Raw genomic sequence first — 23452 nt, 5'->3', positions numbered from 1 at the left:
AGAGAGGAGAGAAACACATCACTCAGCTCATGGAGTGATAAATGATGGCATTACACCTCATTCATTCAAAATCCCTAACCAATAACACAACTACAGTGACGCAACACTATTTTTAGGATTAAAAGAGGGAAATTGTTTTGTAAAAAGTCATACATTTATAGAAATACATATTAAACTTAATATCATCAAATGGTAATACCATGATATGTTAATACTGTACATACCATACGTAATGACTATATATCTCAAAAGGTTTTGTAGAACCATTGTTTTACCATAGCATTTTTTAGGTCTAGTGAAGCACTACATAAAAGTTACAAGTTATTATATGTATAATAATTTACCAAAATTAAACTTAACTGCCCCTTGAATTCAGATGTCCTTCATGCGAAAAAAATGATCATTATTGGTTCAGGGAAATTATCTTCTCATATATTGTTTTTGGGGGGACGTTTGTCTTTCCTCTCGTGCTCACTTTTCAAACTCGCGCACAGCGCGTCTGAGGACGGGAGCGCGCAGAGAAGGACGCTGAGCGTGCTTGATGTTGAAAAGGGTCTCGAGCGCAGCTCGGTGTGCGCAAAATCCCTCACAGGATATTTTTAACGATTAAAAACATTTCCCAACATACGGTGACTCTTTATTACAGAAATATTTTTGTAGTGGTCTGCCGTGGTCACAAACAAACGACTTTTCTAAGGGGCAAACTGGAATATGCCTCCACCTGACATTCAAAGGTAAATTCTCCTCAGGAAAGGTGGGTTCATTCGAACTTTACAGCTAAAAGCATCCAAAAACTAAAGTGTTTATGAAGACTAAACACAATATTGAAACAGTTTAGACATTGAAATCGATCTGGGGCGCTCTGTGATTTGTAATTTGATAAAGTTAGTTGTGGAGTTGTTTAACTGGGATGCGAGTCTGAAGCGCACGCGACTCCCGCCGCTCCCGAGCGCCGGAGGATCCGTCCGTTCACGTTAATGGAGTTTATAAGCGGGAGCCGCTAGAATGGACGTGATCTATGAAACGGAGGCCTTACAGAGATTCTTCGAAGGTAAGAAAGTTTATTGTTGGAATGTTCAGTGCGACAATAACATAAGAAAAAAATAACTCATCAGATTAGGAACAAATGTTATACAATGCTAAACATATCAGCAGTTAATCTCTGATAAACAAACATCGTGACTGTACCATGGTTAAATTATGAAATTATAACACCACGATGCTTTGTTATATAAATACTTTGATATAGATTTAATCTGATCTGAATGATTACGATGTTTTCCCAAGAGTTCTTTTGGTCAGAACAGGTGGAATTTACCGGCACGTTCAGGACGATTCTACCACATTCTTCCCCGAAAAAAACATTAGCATTACTGTAGTAAAAAAGTAGTAGTGCCGTGGCACAATGAACTTTTTGTTACCAAATATTGCGATAAACAACTTGGGTAACATTTGACTATGTAAGCCTTCATTACTTGATTGAGAAAAACACAAAATCCTATTTGTTTCTAGAATGGTCTACAGGTTAACATTAATTTATTAACATTCATCATCGTATTGTTGACTTTACCCAAGCTCACCATGGACACAGTCCAATTAAATTGTTTGCCATTTTTTCCTGCAGTTTCGGTTGACATGAAAGCACCACGTGTCCACTGATAAAGTTTTTAAGGGCCTGTGTTTCAGACATCACTGCCATGTGATTTAGGAAGGTTAAATGTCATGTGTGGGGTTTTTAGGGGGTATTTCGTGGACAAAGATACAAAGAGCCTATGATGATCCATCTCAAAGCTGGACAGGCAGAACAGTAAAGGAATTTGGGGAAATGGGGAAGGGCTAAAGGTGGAAATGAGTGCATGAGATGATGGTGAGATGCGGGGAGCGAAGGATGGAATCCAGAGAGGAGAGGAGGAGGGGTTTTGAGGAAAAACACTGGAAGAACAGAGGAATGTGATAAACGTTGTGTGTGTAATGGTTAAAGAGAAAAAGCAAAGTATTCAATGTGAAATAATCAGGCAAAATATAAAAAGTTCAAAGTAAAAAAATGTGATTAATCAGGGTCATATCTGAGTTTTCGTAAATTACAGATCTATCTTTTTTAACCCATTCATCTTAACTCTCGCTACGCTTTCTCATTTTTTCCAAAAGAAGCAAACTTGGTTCACCAAAGTTTAGCAACGTCTCCTCGGCTCAGAGTGGTCGCCCTAATCTTTCATTCTTGACATAAAAGCCACAGTTTTTTATCGTGAACTCTATTCGTAGGGATTTTCCAACCATAATTCGTGACACATCATTAGGCCTGACAAGTGTCTGCTCTCAGAGCAGGTGTAATGCTGTGTTTACATGACAGTGCTGTACTGTAAACACTGTTGACATCATTGGGCTCCAGAGTATATGGCCATCAAGCGCTGCTCTTGACTTTATCGAAAGTTTCACATGTTTACATTCTTAAGTTAGGGAGTGAGGCAGGCGGGGTGCTTCTCGATCAAGACGAAACCCTCGTTGTTGCCCTGATGCGGAGCCCTGGAGATTTTCTAGAGAGCCGAGATATCATAATGACTTTGGCGAAAAGCAACTGTCCAGAATATCCTCGCGACCACAAACCAATGTGCTACAAACATTCAGAACACCTTAGTAACCGACTAGCAACACCCAAGACGTTTTGCAATGTTTTCTTATAAGATGTGATCATTTTGTGATAGAACATACGAACAAAGGTTGTCAAACGATATAATCGCGATTAATTGCATCCAATAATTGAAATTATACAAACATTTATTAAGTTTAAATTTTTCTTAAATATATGCATATATGTGTATGTGCTTATAAAAACAACATGAATATGCACAGTACACAGACATATATTATGTAAACACAAACTTTTAATCTGGATGCGATTAATGGCGATTAATCATTTGACATTCCTAATACGAGCATTGAAAATATGGATAAGAGTTGTAAATGAGATTTAATTCTTTATTATGTAATGTTATCATGAGCTTAGCCCCCTTGTTTCACAATATTAATGTGCTGAAAGTAGGTGTCAGATGCTGGTTCATGTGCACAGATGTCTCGCTTTGATTTTAAATCAAGCATTTTATTGTTGCTGATTAAAATTCTTTTGCTTTTTTGATGGTTAATATGAATAATTCAGATGCAAAACCCTCTAAAAGGCACCTCCGTCAAAAATGAGATTTCGATGTTGAGTGAATGCTCTCCACACACACGTAGTATTCATTATTCAAATAATTTTGCTTCAAAACCTGCTAAATTCCACACTGTGCCCGCTCTGAAATATCTGGTATTGCTGAAAGTAAATGTTAGGAGCCTGATGAAAAATGCTCGTTTAAACTAAAAGTGGTCTGATGGGTTTGCATCTGAACTCTTTGTATATCGTGTATGTGCATCCGTGTGCAACTCAATAGATGGCTGGTTGTAATTTTTAATTGTTTGTCGGAGATTCCTGATGAATGATCTGTGTGTTTGTGCTCTGTTTGTTTGTGCGTTGAGGGTGATAGGTTGGGGGGGTCTGAAATGGACATCCATTGTGAAGTAGCAACACAAAGCACAAAAGACAAAGAATATTGAGCTGTTTGTCTGTAAGACTGATTTGACCCTCAGCTGCTTTTGTTGCTCAGAGGATATCTTTCATAGCTCAGAACGAGACTTAATGGAGTTAAGTTCGGTTCCATTTAAGTATCAATGTTCTCATATGTTTCTCCTGTATTTTTTCATAAAAAAAGTCATGAAGACAATCACTGACAAAGTAAAATTGTAGTGCTGTCTAAAATACATTTGTATAGCATCACTAATAATGTATATTGAAATAATTGGTACTTTGGCAAATCAGAGCACGGTTCTTCTTCGAGACATTTCTCTCCTGAAACTGAAGAGGAGACGCGTGAGATCACTGCAATATGTTTCTTAGAAGAAGAAAGAAAAGCACAATACATACATCTAGTAATGTACACCACCCCAGCAGAAACACTTTTTAGTTGTGTAAAAAGATTTAAATTGAATTTAAATTGAATTTAAATTATTTATATACTGTTTTAAAATTGTAATTGTGATGTTGACAAATACGTCGGAGAAGAGCAGGCAACCAGTCACACACTAAAAAACAGCTCAGATAAGCCTCGCTGTGTTCTTCTTCATCTGGATGGACTGAGAATTTCGGGTGTTGAAAGGAATTTTGGGAAACAGTGGCTGGTTTCTGTTAGTTCTCTACTAAGAAGCGTGGAGCGGATTTTTTCCGCAGACATTTACCTAAAGATAACTGGCATTGAAACCCCTGGTGACATAAGAACACTGAGAAATGGTCTCTTGCCTGCTAGTGTGTCATAAGCTGCTTAGAGGGGGTACGTATGTTCCCTCGGTCTAATGCAGGGGGAACATTCCTAGCATACCTGAAAGACTGTTAAAAAACAGAATGAGGTGCGAGTAATGTTTCTCTGTCTCTTGCCATGTCTTTTTCCCTATCGCCCGCTCGTTCTGACTCCATTAGTGTGACAGTGTGCAGACAGGGCGAGGGAGAGAGATAACAGACTTAGACTCACTCTTTCTCTCTCTCTCTCTCTCTCTCTCTCTCTCTCTCTCTCTCTCACACACACACACACAGACAGACGCACATAAACACACATGCTGTGGGTGGGGTGAGATAAGGGCAGGGCACAGGTCATACAAACACACACACATGCCAACATGCACAGGCAACATACAGTACATGTCTGTTCTTAAACATCAGCAGCACACAATGTATATGATAATTTGGGCATAAACACTGATTTACAGAACTGATCTGTTGATACTCTAGTACATGAGATGATGAAAACAGCTTTACACAAGTTTTAAAATAAACAAAATTAACTTTTCACACATGTCGAATGCAAGGATTATTCGTAAAAATCACAAGTGCAAGTGTAATTGGTTAAAGTGAATCACATCAGAAAGATTCAAACAATCATGCAAACAAAACAATGACTGTTGTGCGTCTGGCTGTATGACACTGTGAGTAATGACATTGCAGCAAACATATACACAATGTTGGGCAAGTTACTCTGAAAAAGTAATTCATTACTAGTTACTAATTACATATTCAATAGTTTTAATTAGATTACTGTACAAATTAGTTTTTCCAAAAAGTATTTAATTACTTATTAGTAATTACTTTCTATATCCTATATCAGCCTTGATTAGTTAAGTGATTCAAGGATAGACATGAAACGGCTCTTTTAATTCATTCAAATAAATAATATAAAACTAAATAAAGTAATATTATTAACTGACCACAGTATTACAAATGTGAGAATTATACAATAAAGCACAGATTTTAAAGTTAGACTTTAGAATTTTGATGTCAATTCCACTATTCCACACACATATATTACACACAGTATTTAGTTTGATGTAAAAATTAGAGTAATCCCTTACTTTACTTTTTCGAGGGAAAAGTAATTAAATAACAGTAACTAATTACTTAGTAACTAGTTACACCCAACACTGCATATACAGTAAGCAATATTGATTGTATCACATTAATTTAATGTGACTATTTATTTACTTAAAATATGGCAAAAGAGCAAAAACATATACGATGCCAAAAAGTTTATTTTGGAAGCATTTTTAATATATATTTTAAATATAACATTTTTGAATGTTTGAAATTTTTAACCAAGTTTATATTCTTAAAATATATTTATATATATTTCAGACACATTTTAAAGGGTCTCAAATCAATCAATCACGGTGTACTCTTATTGTGCAAGATCTGATGGTTTCTGGGAGCTGATATTTAAGGGGGGAATGGTTTGGCCGTTGCGCGTGGTCTCTCTCATGTAATGCATTGTGTTTGAGCAGCCAGGCCTGTAACATTCATGACAGTTTTATTACAACACACCAAAAATTACATTTCAGGTGACCGTGATCCGTTTCCCACATTCTGTTGCGTATTTGGGTAGTTGACAGATATACCGTACATTAGGGCTGTCACGATAAACCGACGATAAATATCACGTGATTTATGCACAGCTTTTGTGTGAAGTACGGTAAAATGCTGCTGCATCCGAAAGCCAGAGGGAGCGCTCATGCGGAAACTCCAAATACGCACTGCAGAAGAAGACCATAACACATTCTAGAATCTAGGAAATGCCTATAGACATCTTTATATCACTGTTACTCAAGCCTCATCAGGTATTTTTATGATAATAAAGTATATTTATAATGATCGTGTTTGACGGGTGTTGCTTTTTCAAATGCACATTATAAGCGACTCAAACTCGCACTGCTTTTAGATCGAGCAGCATTTCCTACTGATCCCAGAGCCGTGCTTCACGGACAAGCTACGCAAAAAAAAAATTGACACATTGCATATCGCAGCCAGCTCGATTACAATAGGATTTAGTGGTATCGCGATAAATTATCGTGCAGCCCTACCGTACATGTGTCCTATAGTGTGATGTAGCAAAAATCTAGAAAACAAATAGCTAATAAATGTATTATTTTATAATATTTTTCAACTATTTCTTGTTTTCAAAACTTTAATCATCGGCAGTCTATAAATGCCATTTAAGAATGTAACCAAAATCTTTTAAAAAATGTACAGACATTTTAAAAAAGAGGTTTGATTTTACCATGAGTATGCCAGGCTGTTGTTGTCAGGTTGCTCAGGTTTTTGGAGAGGTTGCTCCATTAACTGGTTTCTAGGGTGTGTTGTGGTCAAAATTACAAGAGCCCACCTCCAAGTCTTTGTAATACTCTAGTTGGTGAAATTTAGGAGGGTTGGGTTTATTTTAAATCCCTAAGTGTAACTAATACTAATTGTGATGTTTGCCGTAGCATAGCTAAGCTTAACATAGCTTTTCACTTTTGGAAAAATGGAACAGTTAACCTTATTTGTCTGATTAGACCACACCAGATAATCTAGTAAATGGGGATTACTGGGGGAATGGGGTTAAGATTGAACTAAAATCCTGACAGTTGTGATGTACGTGGGCTATTACACCCCTCAGAAAATTTGAGCCATTTTTAGAGTCCCCGTGAACCGGAAGTTACGATCGTTTTTAGTTCTGTATTTTGACGCATTTCTGAATCAAATGGAATGTCGAATGAGGAAAAATAATGGCCGTGGCTTTCATCTTACTCTGCAATTTGATTGGATGTATAAAAACAGCTGTTGCATTTTGAAATGGAACTGGCAGTTGAAGAGGAGGAGTTAACGGATGTCCCGCCCAAGCCATCTAACATACGTCATTAATTATTACAGGACAGAAGTGCATTTTCAGATTTTAATTTAAGATTAAGAGGGCACACAAATTTTTAAAAAGAGAAAAGACAATAAACGCTACAATATTTCACGACTATTTTTTATTTCACTGGGACTTTAAAATTCCTTAATGTTACCCGACATTCACACATTTCCATCATCTACTGAGAGTATGAAGAAATTCGCAGCTTTGTCTTATACCTTTCTATAAATCCCTCTCGCTCACTTTGTAATATTCGTGTAGTGTAGGTAAGCTGCTCAGGTCGGCCGGCGCGTTCAGTGCTGGTGGGCGACTATAACTGTGTGTGGTGGCCTGGTACAGCTCTTTCTCATGACTGAGACCTAATCCTGCATTATGACACACACACAGAGAGAGAGAGTCGAGCAACCCTCAACTAAGGTCCGAGGCAGAAAGGTCTACATGTCGTTTGGAAGGATATGAGACATTCTGGGTCACATACACACATCATCAGTGTTGTAGGTCTAGGATATTCCTAAAACACAATGCTGTGGTTTCGAGCAGGTACTGTTGCTCTCTTTCTCACATTCTGTCCTTCTTTGGTTAAAAATCATTATTGTCTATTCTTAATATGTATTACTGCTATTTATTAATTTTTTTGACCGTGTCTCTGCGTGTTAACATAAAACAACGTTTTCTGCAATAAGTGTGTGTTGTATATAGACAAGGATAACATCTCAAATCACAAGTCTTGTTGAGAAAAGGTCACCTATTGCTTTTAAAAACATTCAGATTTATGATTCTCAGAAAATGAAACCTTGTTTGAGTCCTGAATCATATATAATCTGAATATAATAGAGATTTGGGGGCGGGACCTTGTAACTTGGGCCAGTAAGCAACCACCCAAGACATCCTATCCACCACCTAGCAACGCCTTAGCAACCACATAATTCATTTGATCATAGTGACAGCATTTTTGGTGTGTGATTTCAACACGTGTGGTATTAATTGGAAAGTCTTATTTCAGAGTAAACAGGCCGAAAGTTTTTCTCTGTAACCATATGGATACTCAAATGAAACATGTTGCATGGATCATATCGATAACCCACGTGTGTTTCATGTAAGTTTACTGTCTTTTAAAGGAACCCGGGGCATTCTGGGTAGTGTTTACCGTTTGATAAATAATGGACTTTGCTCTATTATGCTTTACTTTGGTGTGAATTAGGGCTTAATAATTAACACACACATGCAGTACACAGATCTGTTTCACGTTATGGACTCACCCATTACTGTTTATACAGAATTAGAAAAAGATAAAAAAGCAGGATATATGTGTGATGCAGAGGGAGGTATAGACGGATGGAGGGAAAGAGAAAGGGAGCTTTAATCTAATCATCAGTTCTTCATAGGAAATTCCAGATAGGACTGTTACAAGAAACTAATCAAAGTCTCTTGTAGCAGCAAATTACATGAAAAACAAGGCAGAAGAGGTTGAGTGTTACAGTCGTTTTACCATGGTTAAGAAGCATTGTTTGGCATGACACAAAGATGATTATAAAAGGGTAGAAGTGTAAAATATGCAATTCATCACAAAACACAATTGTTTTCTATTTCATATTTCTAATTCATAAATTGAATTGTAGGCTGTTGACGATTGGAGCACAACCCTACAAACATAACTAAACATATAGATCTCAGGTCTTAATCTCAATGAATGGAATTAATTATAATGAGCATGAATTAATATTACACACAAACTTTCTTCCAACACTAAACTATGTTTTGCCACTGACTGACGTACAAACCCCTGTCACACAGCCGGACATAATCCCCATTATCTTGACACATCATGAATCACACGATTTACCTTCTGGACGGATGAGCCACATGCATCTGAATATAGCTGTGCCTGAAATGTCTGATGGGAAAGACGTAAATTAAAAATCATTACTGACCGCTTCACATTCTAATAGGAGAAATGACTTTGTGTTATTCAGTTAAAGTATCGTGAATATGCAGAGAGAAAAAATATTGCAAAATGCTTTAATTATGATGAGTTATACTCAAGCACAAGCTTTTGACACATTGAGTAAGCAATGAGTAATGTTACTGTTGCTCGTACAGATCATTGATATCAATTAAAACTATTTCGATCTATAAAAGCAATTGAAGTAGTGACGTTTTAGAATAACTTCCCTAATAATCACAATGCACAACTTCCCCAAACATTTTTAGTACAGGTCTTTTGTTTCTTCTCTGTTTGTTTAACCACCTTCTCTCCTTCACTGTTTAAAAACATTTCTCTTTCTCTCTTCCTCCCCCTCACCCCAACAAGTTCTCCCTTTCCGTCAGTCACTTCTGCCGCTGTTATCAGTGTTTGGATGGCAGATTTACCGCAGGAGGACTAAAACATCTGGATCTTATTTAGTAAAGTCATCAGTCTTTGTTCCTTTCTGCCCTCCTGGCACACACATAAAACCAAAAGTCCAAGCAGAGACCCTGACCGCAGCATCCATGCGAACGGGGACCTTGAAACGTCACGTCAGTGTTGGTTTTCCCCCTTCAGCGCAGCCAACCAACTTTTCATTAAGCCAACTAACCATTTTTATAATGAGATTACTAACATGCTTTATGGAACTCATTATTTTTACTTGTGGCTTATGCTTGGTTTCTACTGACAGCAAATATTTTCAGTAAGCCACCGCTGGTTGCTAGGCTGCTGATGTGTAAGATGCTGTGGGTTGTTTCTAGGTAAATATTCTGATATGAATATGTAATATTCTGGTCGCGTTTACATTCTGGTCCCCCGACTGTATGATATTCTGGAATTTGGCCATTTTATCATCCATCAGGTAAAGATCATTCATAAGCCCAACTACTTATAAACAAACTGCGTGGGATGTGTTACGTGTCAAAGTTGAACCCTGAGCAACAGTTACAGTCACTCATGCCTAAGCAAATCCTACTAATAAATAGTATGGGAAACCCTATACACCACATACTTACTTTCATAAACCAGCATTGACACCTAGGTCCAGGTCGGGATATCCACTGGGGCGGGATTTGAACCCTGTGTTGATCTATTAGGAGGGAAACGTAGCAGAGGTTTTCCCAACACTAACATCGGAATTCTTCACATTCCGCTTTGTTAGTGGTCTAATCTATCAGAGAGAGAGAGAGAGAGAGAGAGAGAGAGAGCGAGCATGGATTTAGTGAGGCTGACTACAGTATATACCTGATTATGCATTCACCTAAAGCATTTTTCGTCCCTTTTATGTTCCATTTTTGTATAAAGGTTAAGAGGAGTGACATATTTTTAATATCTATACTGTATACACACATAGAAATTTGTAGATATTTTTTTTACAATGCAAGTGTGTCAAAGTCAATGTAGGTATATCTAAATGTATTTACATATTTCCTGTTGTCCCCTCTGTATTCATACTTCTGTTTGGAAACCACTGGCTTAACGCATTTTACCAGTAAAAAAGTTTCAGCAAAATGTCAAAAAATTATATTAGAATTTAACATTATTTAATATGGTTTTGGATGAATTATGCTATAATGTGTCACACTTTCTAATGCAAATCGAATGCAGATTAATGTTGCAAGTAAAAATTTGGTTGAGTAAAACATTTGATTGCATAACGTTTGTATGAAGTATTATAATGAATTACGTAATAATAAGATGTTCTTTCTTTTTCTTTTTGGGGCGGTTTCCCGGACAAGGCTTAAGCCTAGTCTCACTTAAATGTGAGAGATGCCTTGATCAAAAACAACTTGCACTAACATATCTTAAAATATATCACTGTGGTTGTTTTGTCTCAAGATGCACACAGTAATGTTTTTTTGTAAAGTATGTTTTTTAAAACAACCTAATTATCCTAATTTAACTAAGGCCTAGTCCTGGTTTAAGATAATCCTTGTCTGGGAAACCGCTGGGCTCAATCATCTTGGGTGTTGGTGACCTTTAGCAGGTGTTGCAATGGAGTGATTAGGTCATGTGGTGGAGATTTGGAGAGATTTGGTGAAGTGTTGGAGAACTGAGACGTGAGAGATATTCAATTGTAAAATTGTTATTGCTGTGGCTGTTTTTACATGCAAAGAAAGAGAAATGAGAAGGGTTGTAGCCGCCATCTTTAACCATCCTAGTGTTTGTATTTATTGACATCTCTTTTTTCATGACTTTCCAGGTTTTATTAATCTGACTTAATCAACAAACAGATGATCAAAAGTGTAGCATAAATCCACTTAAACGTCATCTGTACATTTTTGAGTAATGAGACAAGCATTTCATACACAGAAATCTGAATGTTGTGAAACATACTTTATCATGTTTGTGTCAGAACACACATGCGCTTCAAGATATAAAATCCTCCCCTCTCTCTGCCTGTTTTTTCCGCAGGTCATGATATTAACAGCTCTTTGGAGCCAAACAACATTGACACCAGTATCCTGGAAGAATATATCAGCAAAGAAGACGACAGCACAGATATGTGAGAACCAAACGCACACTTTTTTTCCTAAAATATTCTTGAGATTCTGAGTGTTATCTAGACACAGTCTGTACCGCCCTCAACTATTTTTAACATGATGATGTGTTTACACAATGATAAACCTATTGGCTGTATTAGATATTTCGTGATTGCTTTTTCCTACAGTTGTTTCACAGAAGTTCACGGTACCCTAGGACCCCAGTACCCCTCGCCTCAGGGCGGGCCATCCTCTTCCGGGGGGTTAGGGTGTGGCGTGAGCCCTCCCATCCCCCTGCGCCAGGGTCTCGTCCCATCTCTGCCCCAGCCCTGCCAGAACCCCTACCCACCACCACCATCCTTGGGCCACCTCAGACAAAACTACCCCTGCCTGGGGCAACAGAGTCAACCCCCTCAACACCACCAACAGGCCTCACACGTCAAACCGGACCACCACGGACAGTACGCACCAGGGTAATCAGATACCATTCAATCAGATATCATCTGAGATGTTTTTGATGAGGACTCACATTTTTTCTGGAATAATGTAATGTTTTGTTGCAGAACACTACCCGAGTCCCCTCCGGACTCCAGCTCAGAGCCATATTCTCCCCAGCAAGCCAACGGTAAGATCAGTGCACCCGAACGGTTCAATGTGGATCAAACCACTGCTTTCGATGCAAAAAAGAAATGTGTTTAACGAAATAAACAACAAAACTTGTTGTCTTTTTCAACACAACATGGATAAGTGTGAAAACTTGTTGAGTCACAGTTTGTCTAAATATGTTGACCATTGAGAACAAGTCAAGACGTAAAGAACAAAAGCAAACAGAGAACTAAAGTAACGGAAAACATGAGGTTTGAAACACTTAAGTTTGGTGTTAATGAAGTTTACTCAAGATCAAGGCAGACCAAGGGCGTGTGCGAGAGACAGAGAGAGAGAGAGAGAGAGAGGGAGAGAGAGGGAGAGAGAGAGGAGGAAGTGACAGACAAGCAATGGTTTGAGAGATGGATGGTCGAGACTCGTATAAGTTAGCTGACAGAGTGAGGAATGATGGGAAACGCATGGATAAATAACTTCAGATCTTAAATGCAGGTAGGATCCAAACGTGTATTAACTTTGCAGGTTCAACGCCTTCTGCATTGTATTTGGATGCTGTGCTTACTGTGAGACATTTAATATCTGCAAATCAATGTGCTTTGTTTTGCATCACAATGATTAAAAAAAGTTTCAACTTGGGTACACTATATACAGTAAGTGACTGTATTATGATCCAAACATGTATTTTATAAAAGTTAGATACACATTCAGTAGAACAGTAAATCTGTCTAGTTTACACACTCACCTGCACGAAAGGTGTGGAATATTGCAATCTGATTGGCTGAAATCCAGACGCTAAATAATGGAGTGTACCAGTGGAATAGTGCCATTGGTGTCGAGCAGGAGCAAATGACACGCTAATCAAAAAAAGGTTGAAGCCAAACATTAGAGTTTCACTAAATATGGAGATTGAAAAGCTAAATCATATTAGTTTATCCTGCTCAATTGAAATAAAAGTGTCACTTATGATAGACCGAGAGAAAAACACTACAATACAATTTTGAAAAGAATTCCTGCTTTTTCCATCTCAGATCCGCACATGCTCAGGACAATGACGCCTGAGGACATGTGTCACATGACCAGTCCCCCACCTCTCCCCACACATCCCCACTATCCCAGCATGCATCGAGACATGTACCTTAAGCCAGAGCCCATGATCTCGCAGTATTCGATTGGTCCAGTCAGCGGTGGGGGCGGAGACATGCAGCAGGGTCAGATGCTACATCAACTCCTGCAACATCCACAAGGACAAGAGTAAGAGAGCGAGAGAGATGCTCAGAACCAGCGATGTAAAAAAAAACACAAAAACAAATGAAAGTTTGAAACTGTGTGTATGTGTGTGTGTCTCCAGTGGTGTTCCTGTTCATCCGGCAAAAAAGAGAAAACATTCAGACTCACCCAACAGCACTCTGAACTCTCAGATACTCACGGGCATCATCAAACAAGAGCCAGGTATAAACACACGTTCTTTTCAGACCTGCCTCACACCCTTAACTCACAGTTACAGTATGTTTTAATCCTTCTCATAAGCATGCCATTTTGTCCAAGCTTAATTTACATTTATTTATACTTTTTAACTCTGGAGTGTTACAGACTTGGTTCTGATAGCACCAGATAATGCAAGCATGCATGTCTCCACAGGTTTGATGCAGGATGCAGAAAACTCGTACCTGGATCCCAACTATCAGTGCATCAAGTGGCAGCCGCACCAGCAAAACAAATGGACCCCGTTATACGACGGCAGCGGAAAAGAGCTGTGGGTGCTGCCCTGTTCTCACACACCTCTGTGCTTAGATTTATGACAGCGCAATGAGAAATAGACGCGAGAGCGAGAGTGTGCGTCCCGAGATGGTTTTAATGGGGTACAGGGCGGTATCAGGCAGTAGAGAGATGGATGGCAGAGGCCAGGGAATTCCGATGAGGTGAGATATGTGGAGGAGTTGAGAGCAAGAGCAGAGATTTGGCTCGCGAGAGAAGAATAAGGATGAGCAGAGAGTGAGAGAGAAAGAGAGAGGTTAGGCATTTAGTAATGCAAATACTTACTACACACTGATTCTTTTTATTTGAACTCAGAACTTGACTCATTTGAAGATAAGCGTTGCGATGTGCAATCCCATATGACATCATTCAAATATGAAATATTATCCAAACGTTAATGATGATTTATTTGATTAATTTTTTATATTAAGCAATGGAAAAATATACGAAGATCAATGAGTCAATCTGGGATAGAATGAGTGTTTTCTCATCTGTTTTGTCACTGATCCTGCTGTACCAAATGACGAAAACAAACTTCATACTGATACAAATATTAAGTGTTTTCAAGCTCATATCTCAATATCACTCATATTTGTTTCTTTCTCTTCAGTCCCATGCCGACCTACAGGGTGGACGCAGATAAAGGTTTCAACTTCTCTTTGGCGGACGATGCATTCGTTTGTCAGAAGAAGAATCACTTCCAGGTCACAGTGTACGTCGGAATGCCCGGAGATCCCAAATATGTGAAGACCAGCGAGGGCCTGCAGCAAATCGAGTGCTTTTACCTGAAACTCAACGGAGTCAAGGTGAGCCAAACCAAACGACAAACACTCGAAATCATTTAAGAGCTGAATGACTAATAACGTCTTTATCGGTTTCTTCTAGTTGGAAGCGATGAACCAGTCCATTAACGTGGAGCAGTCACAATCGGACCGCAGCAAGAGACCCTTTAAACCAGTGCTGTGAGTCGTTTTAAACCAGGACAGGCAGTATATGTGAAACATACAAGTGTGGATTTCACCTCACATGTGAAATGCACGTTTACCTGCTGTTTTACAGAGTGACATTGCCTCCAGAACAGGTTACGAAGGTAACGGTGGGTCGTCTCCACTTCAGCGAGACTACAGCTAATAACATGAGGAAGAAAGGCAAGCCCAACCCTGACCAGAGGTACGACACACAAAAAGAAAGACAGACCATTAAAGAAATAGTTATTTATCTTGTAAAACTCAGTTCGAGCTTTACAAAAATGAGTGACAAAATTGTGTATTATTACAGACAGAATGCCATTGTTCTACTTAACCCAGAATTATATATGTGTGTACGTGTGTGCAGGTACTTCATGCTGGTCGTGGCACTTCAGGCTCAATGTCACAGTCAGAGCTTCACGTTGGCAGCCCAAGCCTCCGAGAGGATCATCGTCAGGGTAACCGCTGTCAGTCTGGTCGTGTCTGACCGACCTCCTCCAATCACAGCCTATCTCTTGTCTGTCAATTATCTGATTCTGATTCCTTTTTAGACAGTTTTTCATGGCATCTTTTTTTAGTGTTTCATCTCTATTTGATATTGTTAAGGTCTTTTTAAGGTCTTTAAAGTCCCTGTGAACTGGAAGTTCGTTTTTACTTCCGAATTTTGACGCATTTCTGAGTGAAATGGAATTTCTAATGAGAAAAATTGTGGGCGTGGCTTTTGTCTTTCTCTCACGATTTGATTGGATGTATAAAAACAGCAGTTGCATTTTGAAATGGAACTGGCAGCAGACTGACAGTTGAAGGGGAGGAGTTAACGGATGCTCCGCCCAAGCCGTCTAACATGCGTCATTTAAGATGTATAGTCCTTACAAGAAGGTAGTGCATTTTCAGATTTAAACTAAAGATTATGAGGGCACACGAATTTTGAAAAGAGAATGACCCACATTGATAAACTATTTACAATATTTCATGAAAAATAGGCATTGTCATTTTTTTATTACACTGGGACTTTAAACTCTTTTTTTTTATTAGTTGATAATGAAGAACTGACTGATGTTATTATAAATAATATTTAGTTGACATGTACGTATGTCATATGTTTGTACGGCATGTATTTAGCTGAACCTGACAACTAACAACTTGCCTTCCCAGCCATTTACTACATCATTTTTCAATTACTTAGTCCATTTTTCTTTCTTTTTTTGTTCTTTCTGCCTGTCTGTCTGACTCAGGCATCTAACCCGGGTCAGTTTGAGAGCGACAGTGAAGTGTTGTGGCAGAGAGGACAGATGTCGGATTCTGTATACCATCACGGCCGGGTGAGCATAAACACTGACCGCCCCGATGAGGCCCTGGTCGTCCACGGTAACCTGAAGGTCATGGGTTCCCTTGTGCATCCTTCTGATATTAGAGCCAAGGAAAATGTGAAGGAGGTATGTGTTTGAGAAAAAAAACATTTCACAGCACTTTTATTTATATTTTCCTTTGATTTTATTCTTTTTATATATACACACAAAATTTAAATCAATTTTATTTCAGTTTTATAGTCTTTTAAATTCTAATGCTGTATTTGTAATTTTAAATCATCTGCTTTTTAAGATGTCTTATTTATGTATTTTATCTTTCCTTTGTCAGTCATTTTATGTAAAGCTTTTTGAATTACCTTGTGTATGAAATGTGCTATATAAATAAACTTGCCTTGCGTTAACAGCAAGTGTTATTTAGCGTACACTATAGACTGTTTCATCGGATGCGCACCGGGATTGCAGTTAACTTCCGGTCTGTGTTTGGCTAGTGTCCAATAATATAAATATTTATATTTAATAAAAAAAATTGTTAATATTAATTTGTATTATTATTGAATTGTATAATAATTGTATAAAATAAACGATTTGTTGCATTTTGTTTAATCTACAGGCACTCTATTGTTTGTGAATGTGTACGGAAGTTAAGGGCAGTCCACGAACGCACGCATGCGCAGTAACGTTTGTTTATGTTGTCACTTTGAAACCGTCTATGCACTCACCTGTGCCATAATCACACTGTCATCTCTCTCTCTCTCTCTTGGTTTCCAGGTGGACACTACTGATAACCTGAGGCGGATCTCTCAGATGAGGCTGGTGCATTATCAGTATAAGCCTGAGTTTGCAGCTACGGTGGGCATCGATACCACAGCTCAGACTGGTACCAGAGTCCATATTATAAATCACTATTTACAGCGTAAAAATACTATTTGAAATGTTAGGATACTTTTTACGATCCCCTAAATGTGTGTGTGTATTAAGGGGTGATCGCTCAAGAGGTCCAGCAGATTCTTCCAGAGGCAGTTAAAGAAGGAGGAGACGTGGTATGTGCGAACGGAGAGACCATCCCAAACCTACTGGTTGTCAATAAAGTATGACCACACACACGCACTCGCATGCTGACACCCTCGCAGTCTGTCTGTCTGTCACTCACGTGTGTTTAAACGCACAGGATCGGATCTTCATGGAGAACGTGGGTGCAGTGAAGGAGCTCTGTAAACTCACCGATAATCTGGAGACTCGCATCGACGAGCTCGAGCGCTGGAGCAGAAAACTCGCCAAACTGAGACGACTGGACAGCATGAAGAGTTCAGTGAGCGGAGGCACGGTCAGGTGTGTGTTCGCACGGCACGTGCAATCTGAAGTCAATCCAGATTTTGAATAAAGTCGGAAAAAATATGCTCTTTATTTTCCAGCCTGTCGGGAAGTTATTTTAGCAGAACAGGAAGTGGACCGCTTAGGAAAAAAACAGCCAAGCCCATTAGCAAGGTGTGATTTTTAGACAGCACAAAATGTACAGATTTGCACAGCGGTTAGTGTCCTGACGGTTGAGACGTGTGTTTCTGCAGAGGTCCGTTCCAGAGCAGGGCTGTCTGAGTTACAGGTTCATGCAGGGAACCATCCTGGCCCTGGTCATCATCATGGCCTTCAGGTGACACACAACATCATTTCATTCATACCAGAGTGTTTAAAGTCTCTGTTGCACATTCATTTTGCATCATCTCTGTCTTGCTCTGTAGTGTCATCTCCATGTCCATCCTGTATGTGCTCAATCTTCAACATCATGGAAGCATAACTGATGTAGAGGGGTATGTACACACACACTCTCTCACAACCGAAATCATGAAGAATCATGCTTACAGTTTATTTCTTTTTCTGTGATCTCTCGCTCATTTTCTTAGTGTTTTTCTGTCATTTGTAGCTCTGCGCCTCGCTGCCTTCTCTTAGTCTCTTGGACGCCCTTCCTTACTGCCACTGTCACATTCTGTCCATCCTTCTGTCTGTGGTACGATCTCCTCTGCTTGTCCTCCGTTCCTCTTCATCCCGTTTAAGATGTTACTCTTTCATAGCGCAGGAGACTCAGTGGCATTCTCAGTTCTGTTTCCCTTGAGTACTCAAACGTTTTCCCTAAAAGTTTCAAAAGAAATAACGAGACATAAATGAGTCAATGATTGACCTACTGTATGAGTAAGGCTTTACAGTTTTTGTATTTACCCTCTGATGAATGTCATTGCTATAACAACTAAGATAACAAATACATCTTATTTGTGATTCATAAGTAAGGAAAGTCATGTCCTCTTATCAGGTCTCGTTCTGCTCTGGGATCGTCTCGTCAGGCTTCCTTCACCCCAGGCAAAGTAACCATGTCCACTCTCTCTCCAGGTACCAAAACACCACCTATTCAAACAATGCAGACGTTATTTGTCCCTGTACATATTTTTTCACAGACTATGTACGGGTAAATTGAAGTTCATTGTTTGTACAGAATCCACCTCACCACTGTTGTCCAATCACCCGGCTTGCTGCCCTCCGACACCTGCCACGACCAACCAATCAGCCACCATCAGTCCGTTTCCAAGCACCAACCAATCCACTCCAGGTATTACAACAGCATAGACAAATCAACATGAAATCTAAATTGATCTAAACACACACTCCTGGTCTTGTTGTGCATGTTTAATTAATCGCATTAATATTTCATTCAAATGTAATATCTTGCTCTGATGTTAAATAGCTATTTAGACATTGCTGTAAAAAGCGATTTAATGCTGGACTGCGGTAAACCTAATGTAATAAAGATTATGTTATAATCTCCTGTGACTTTTACATGAACCACGAATGCATCACTTACATGCTGTCATATTATTCAAGTTATCAAAAGCTGCTCTATGCTGACTGTGGCCGCTCTTAAACCAGTGTTTGCTGGATTTAAATGGAGGTTTTTTGCCATAGTAAAAGAGCTCATTCAGATGCTGATATTCATTGCCGTTTACATTTAATCCATATACTGTGTCATCTGTCTTTGAATCTCTCAGACTCTAGCACTGCTGTCCCCACCCAGACCACTGTTAACAAGAAGGGAAAGTCTCGGACCCTGGACAAAGACGGACGCAACAAGAACCGTCTGAGCCACACGTCAGCTCCTCTGTTCCTTAGCAAATCCAAACGGCCCCCTCAACCCCCAGAGCTCAGCGGAGCCACCAAACGCCTGCCCGGAGGGCAACAGCAACTGCCCCGGAGACAGCGCAGTATAAACACACATGGTATATACACATACATGAAGAATACACACAACCGCATTTATGACAACTTTTAATTGCACAAATTTTAGGGTCACTTGTCTTTTTTTTATATTTCCACATTTTGCAATATTAGTAAACTCAGCAAAGCTATGACGCAACATAAATGTAATTTATGTTGTTAATATGTTATCACAGCTATATTTTCATCTTCAAGCATAATTTCAAAATATGCAAAAACACTTGCAGATTATTTTTTTAAGATCATGAGAAACATTTCAGTCAAGTGACCCCAGACTCTAAAACGTCAGTGCATATATGCTAAACATTGTTGTATCAATGACACTTCATCTGTCGTTTTTACATCCACTAGCCTGTCTAAACAAACTACACATCCTGGAGACAGATCAGGAGATCAGACCGCAGCATTGCTCATCACCTGAGAGCTGCAGGTGGGGTGATCAGTTCAGTACAACAGTAGCACTAATGTTTATTAAATAAACATGTTACCATGCTAATGCTGTAAACGTGCTAATAAAACATGTTAGTGTTGTTTATTTGCAGCTTCACTGTGTTTCTGCATGGCGACAAAAACACATCTTTATCTTATATTACTCTGCACATGATGTGAGTGCGCGCACACACAAATACTTGTACTAACTATATAATCTTTAATCACCCTGTTTTTTTAAATCCATGTCTTATAATATTGTCTTTCTAGCTCCTTTGATGTTGTGTGCATATGGCAGCGTGGAGCCACCAGGGGGCGCCTCTGTCCAAATCATCCAGAAGTTACTTTCTCACCAGAGCGGAGCACTTTTACAACGGTAAACTTATTCATTTGAATTTATATATTCACCTAGTGTTCTTCCCACTAAGAACCATCAATAAACTTCACTTGTCATATACAAACTGTTCTGCTCTGACAGGGCACCAGTCACCTGTGGTCACTTCCCGTAATGCCATTCCAAGAGGTCACCTACCACTTCCAGGTGTCACATTCAGTAAGTAACAAAAAATGATGGATAATGCAACGATATTGAACGTTATAAAGTAGTGACTGCTTAGGGATGTGTATATTGAGTGACGGTTTTCTGGCCTCTCTTTACAGAGCGAAACTGGATGTAGCAGCGAAGAAGAGTCAGTTATTTCCCCTCAGAGCTCGAAGTACAGTTTCCTCATTCAAAGCACATGTTGAGTGTCAACATTCAGGCTACACAACACAGCAGCGTTTATACTTCTCCTGTGTCCGGTCATACAGCCGTCCCTGATTCAAAGACTGTTTTATCTGGGCGGGTCGATAACGTCTTCTTATCTATGTTTGCTTTGTGAAATGCGTATTTGTACAAGACGAGAGGAATACGAGAATATTTCAGACAGAATTGCTGTTAAACCACTCTAAAATCAGCTTTAGCCTCACTCGGATACTGCCGCTTATATAAACACTTGTGCACACACACGCACTTACATGTTAAATGTCTTTTGATTTGCCAGGATATAATATGAACAGGTACCAGTGGGTGGATATGGGGCAGAACAGACTTAAATGAAGTGAGCTCTCTCTCTCTGTATTAGTTTCTGTGAAGTCACAATTACACCATAAACTGCACTTAAACACACACAAGAGCCCAGGAACAATGGCAGGGGTATTTAAAAAAACCCGAGTACCTGACATAAAAGGAGCAGGGTTCCCGCTCTCATGGAAAACTTCAGAGTTTCCTGGAAAAAAATAAGGAAAACATTTATTTGTGTATTACAGTGTATTGGCAAAAATGTTTCCTATAGAGAAATCAGAAACAACTGGAAAAGTTCATATCTCTAACCCTGACAAAGAGATCATGCAACTACACGTCTAAATACTGGTGTCTTGTCCTGAGAAGAAAATGCCTGATGTTTTCAATGATTTCATATGCTGTTCGTGTGATCTCTAAATGCACACTCACACAGTTATTGTATTTTCGTTGATTATAAAACACTGGAATGGCTTTAACTGCACAAACAGGCTCATTATTACTCAAACATAAATTGTCATTTCTACTGTCCAAAGTCACTGAGTTATCTTGAACTTGAACTGACATAGTGAGACATACAATAAATAACACAGAAAGACATATATTTTACTGTGGCTATAGTATAAATATACAGTCATAATAAAAGTGTGAGATCATGTCTAGAATTTAAATCGAAAGTATGCAAAAGTAAAACTAACCACTGGACTAAACACAATCACTGGAAACCAAAGTAAAACAACCACTGGAAAACTAACAATTTGTGTTGGTTCGATCCACTGGATTTCTCAAGGAAACTGGAAACATTTACACTGGAAGAAACAACAAAATCGCTTTGAAAGTCATACACTGGCCAGAACACTGGATCATTTCAGCATCCAATTTAAAAGTATTTTACGCTCATGAACATACTTCAGGAAACTATCACTTTGACTTTCAACAACGGTCCTTATGTTACCTTGTGTTATGTTACTGCGTTTTACTTTTATTTTTACATTTTATTTCAACTATAGTTTGTTACTTTATACTTAGTGTGCAAATGAAATCTGTGGAATCCTCTGGACAGTATATATATGCAGTATAGTCTTGTATAGTTGTCTTAACCCTAACTGTAAACAAGTTAACATGAAATTAGTGTTGCTCAATAGCGTGTCAGAGAATTTATCAGACAATGACCCAATATTTGTATTTACATTTATTTCAGTAGCTTTATTGTAATGACCCCATGTCACCACTGTTATTGTCAGGAATTTATTCCGTCTTTCTTTTGCCTCTTAATCCAGCACTATGTACATTGCAATGAATTTTTAAATTTTTTGTTTCATATTCTTGTATTAATACCAGTTTGATGTTACAGACTATGTACATTGCAATGAATTTTTACATTTTTTGTTTCACATTCTTGTATTAATACCAGTTTGATGTTACAGATATTGTATGAAATAAGCCATAATGTAGTTTTTGTAAGGTTCGGCAATATGCGATTATGTTAGACATGTAGCCACGTTCAATCACGGTGTTGATTGAAAATGTGCACTAAAATGACCATTTATAATACAACTAATGGGTGATACTGATTTTAAAGTCATGTGGGATGATCTTTTAAAATCTAATATATGGATATTTTTTAATTCATTAGAAGCATAATACCACACAAATCCGGTCCAAAATAAACCAGCCTCGTGTCAATGAAGCACTTCCAAACTATGCACTGTAAATAAGTTTTTCTAATGTTTTCTGTGGCATCTAAGAACTGTTTAAATACCGTGTAATATATATAAATATTCTTGTTTTCATGTGAGAATGCAGTTTTTTGTTATAACACATATTCTTCATTATCTACAGCCATGTCTTTTCATTTTTTCATGTAATTTTCTTACTGACATGTAATTTGACAACATTTATGATTTGTTGGTTAATCATAACACACCAGGTTGAATCATGGTGGTTTATTTGAAACGTTTTCAGTCTTAAATGAGATAAATAATTCGTTGTTGATCTTTGAACTGTAGTATATCATTTTATAAACTGATAATACCACCAAAGGAAAAAAAACATATTTTTCTCAGCTGTCTGTCTTATGTTTATCTTTTGGCTTTAAGCACTAAAATATTAAGTTTTATCATTCCTACACTGTCTTAGTCATTGTTGTGTTTATCTGCCAAAACATTGTCTTTATTTACGCTTTGTAAAAGCCTCCTGTATTTTTAATACATATTGTTTTTAATTCATCTGCAACTTCTCTCACTTTTTCCTTATGTACGGAGTGTACTGATGACATAATATGAATGCATGAAGGTGATACATAAATTAAATAAATATTTTTTTCTGCATACTAAAGAAATGTGTTGTCTGCCTATTGTGTCAGACTCCTGTCAT

General features: G+C 38.4%; 1 protein-coding gene across 3 annotated transcripts; it reads left to right on the top strand.

Annotated features, from left to right (window-relative positions):
• The first annotated feature begins 419 nt into the window (after window positions 1-419).
• myrf (myelin regulatory factor) lies at window positions 420-23403 on the top strand. 3 transcript variants are annotated; one of them, XM_057329684.1, is made up of 28 exons: window positions 420-734; window positions 886-1051; window positions 11626-11716; window positions 11882-12166; window positions 12257-12318; window positions 13325-13547; window positions 13645-13745; window positions 13935-14049; window positions 14662-14857; window positions 14937-15013; window positions 15111-15221; window positions 15387-15486; window positions 16255-16455; window positions 17098-17206; window positions 17308-17417; window positions 17498-17658; window positions 17742-17814; window positions 17895-17977; window positions 18066-18134; window positions 18248-18331; window positions 18632-18708; window positions 18812-18925; window positions 19362-19589; window positions 19939-20017; window positions 20130-20192; window positions 20287-20392; window positions 20495-20569; window positions 20677-23403. In XM_057329684.1, exons 2-28 carry the CDS (start codon window positions 1006-1008, stop codon window positions 20761-20763), a joined length of 3126 nt encoding a protein of 1041 aa, XP_057185667.1. In that variant the 5' UTR covers window positions 420-734; window positions 886-1005; the 3' UTR covers window positions 20764-23403. The 3 variants fall into 3 exon arrangements, with proteins under 3 accessions (XP_057185667.1, XP_057185666.1, XP_057185668.1); XM_057329683.1 differs by having other exon boundaries at window positions 420-754; XM_057329685.1 differs by having other exon boundaries at window positions 420-1051; window positions 15387-15477.
• Window positions 23404-23452: the final 49 nt, after the last annotated feature.

Source organism: Triplophysa rosa, linkage group LG3 (genome assembly GCF_024868665.1).
Source record: "Triplophysa rosa linkage group LG3, Trosa_1v2, whole genome shotgun sequence".
In the NCBI taxonomy this organism is placed as follows: Eukaryota; Metazoa; Chordata; class Actinopteri; order Cypriniformes; family Nemacheilidae; genus Triplophysa; species Triplophysa rosa.
The sequence above is the reverse complement of the archived record's forward strand: the minus strand, read 5'-3'. Positions and strand labels throughout refer to the sequence as shown.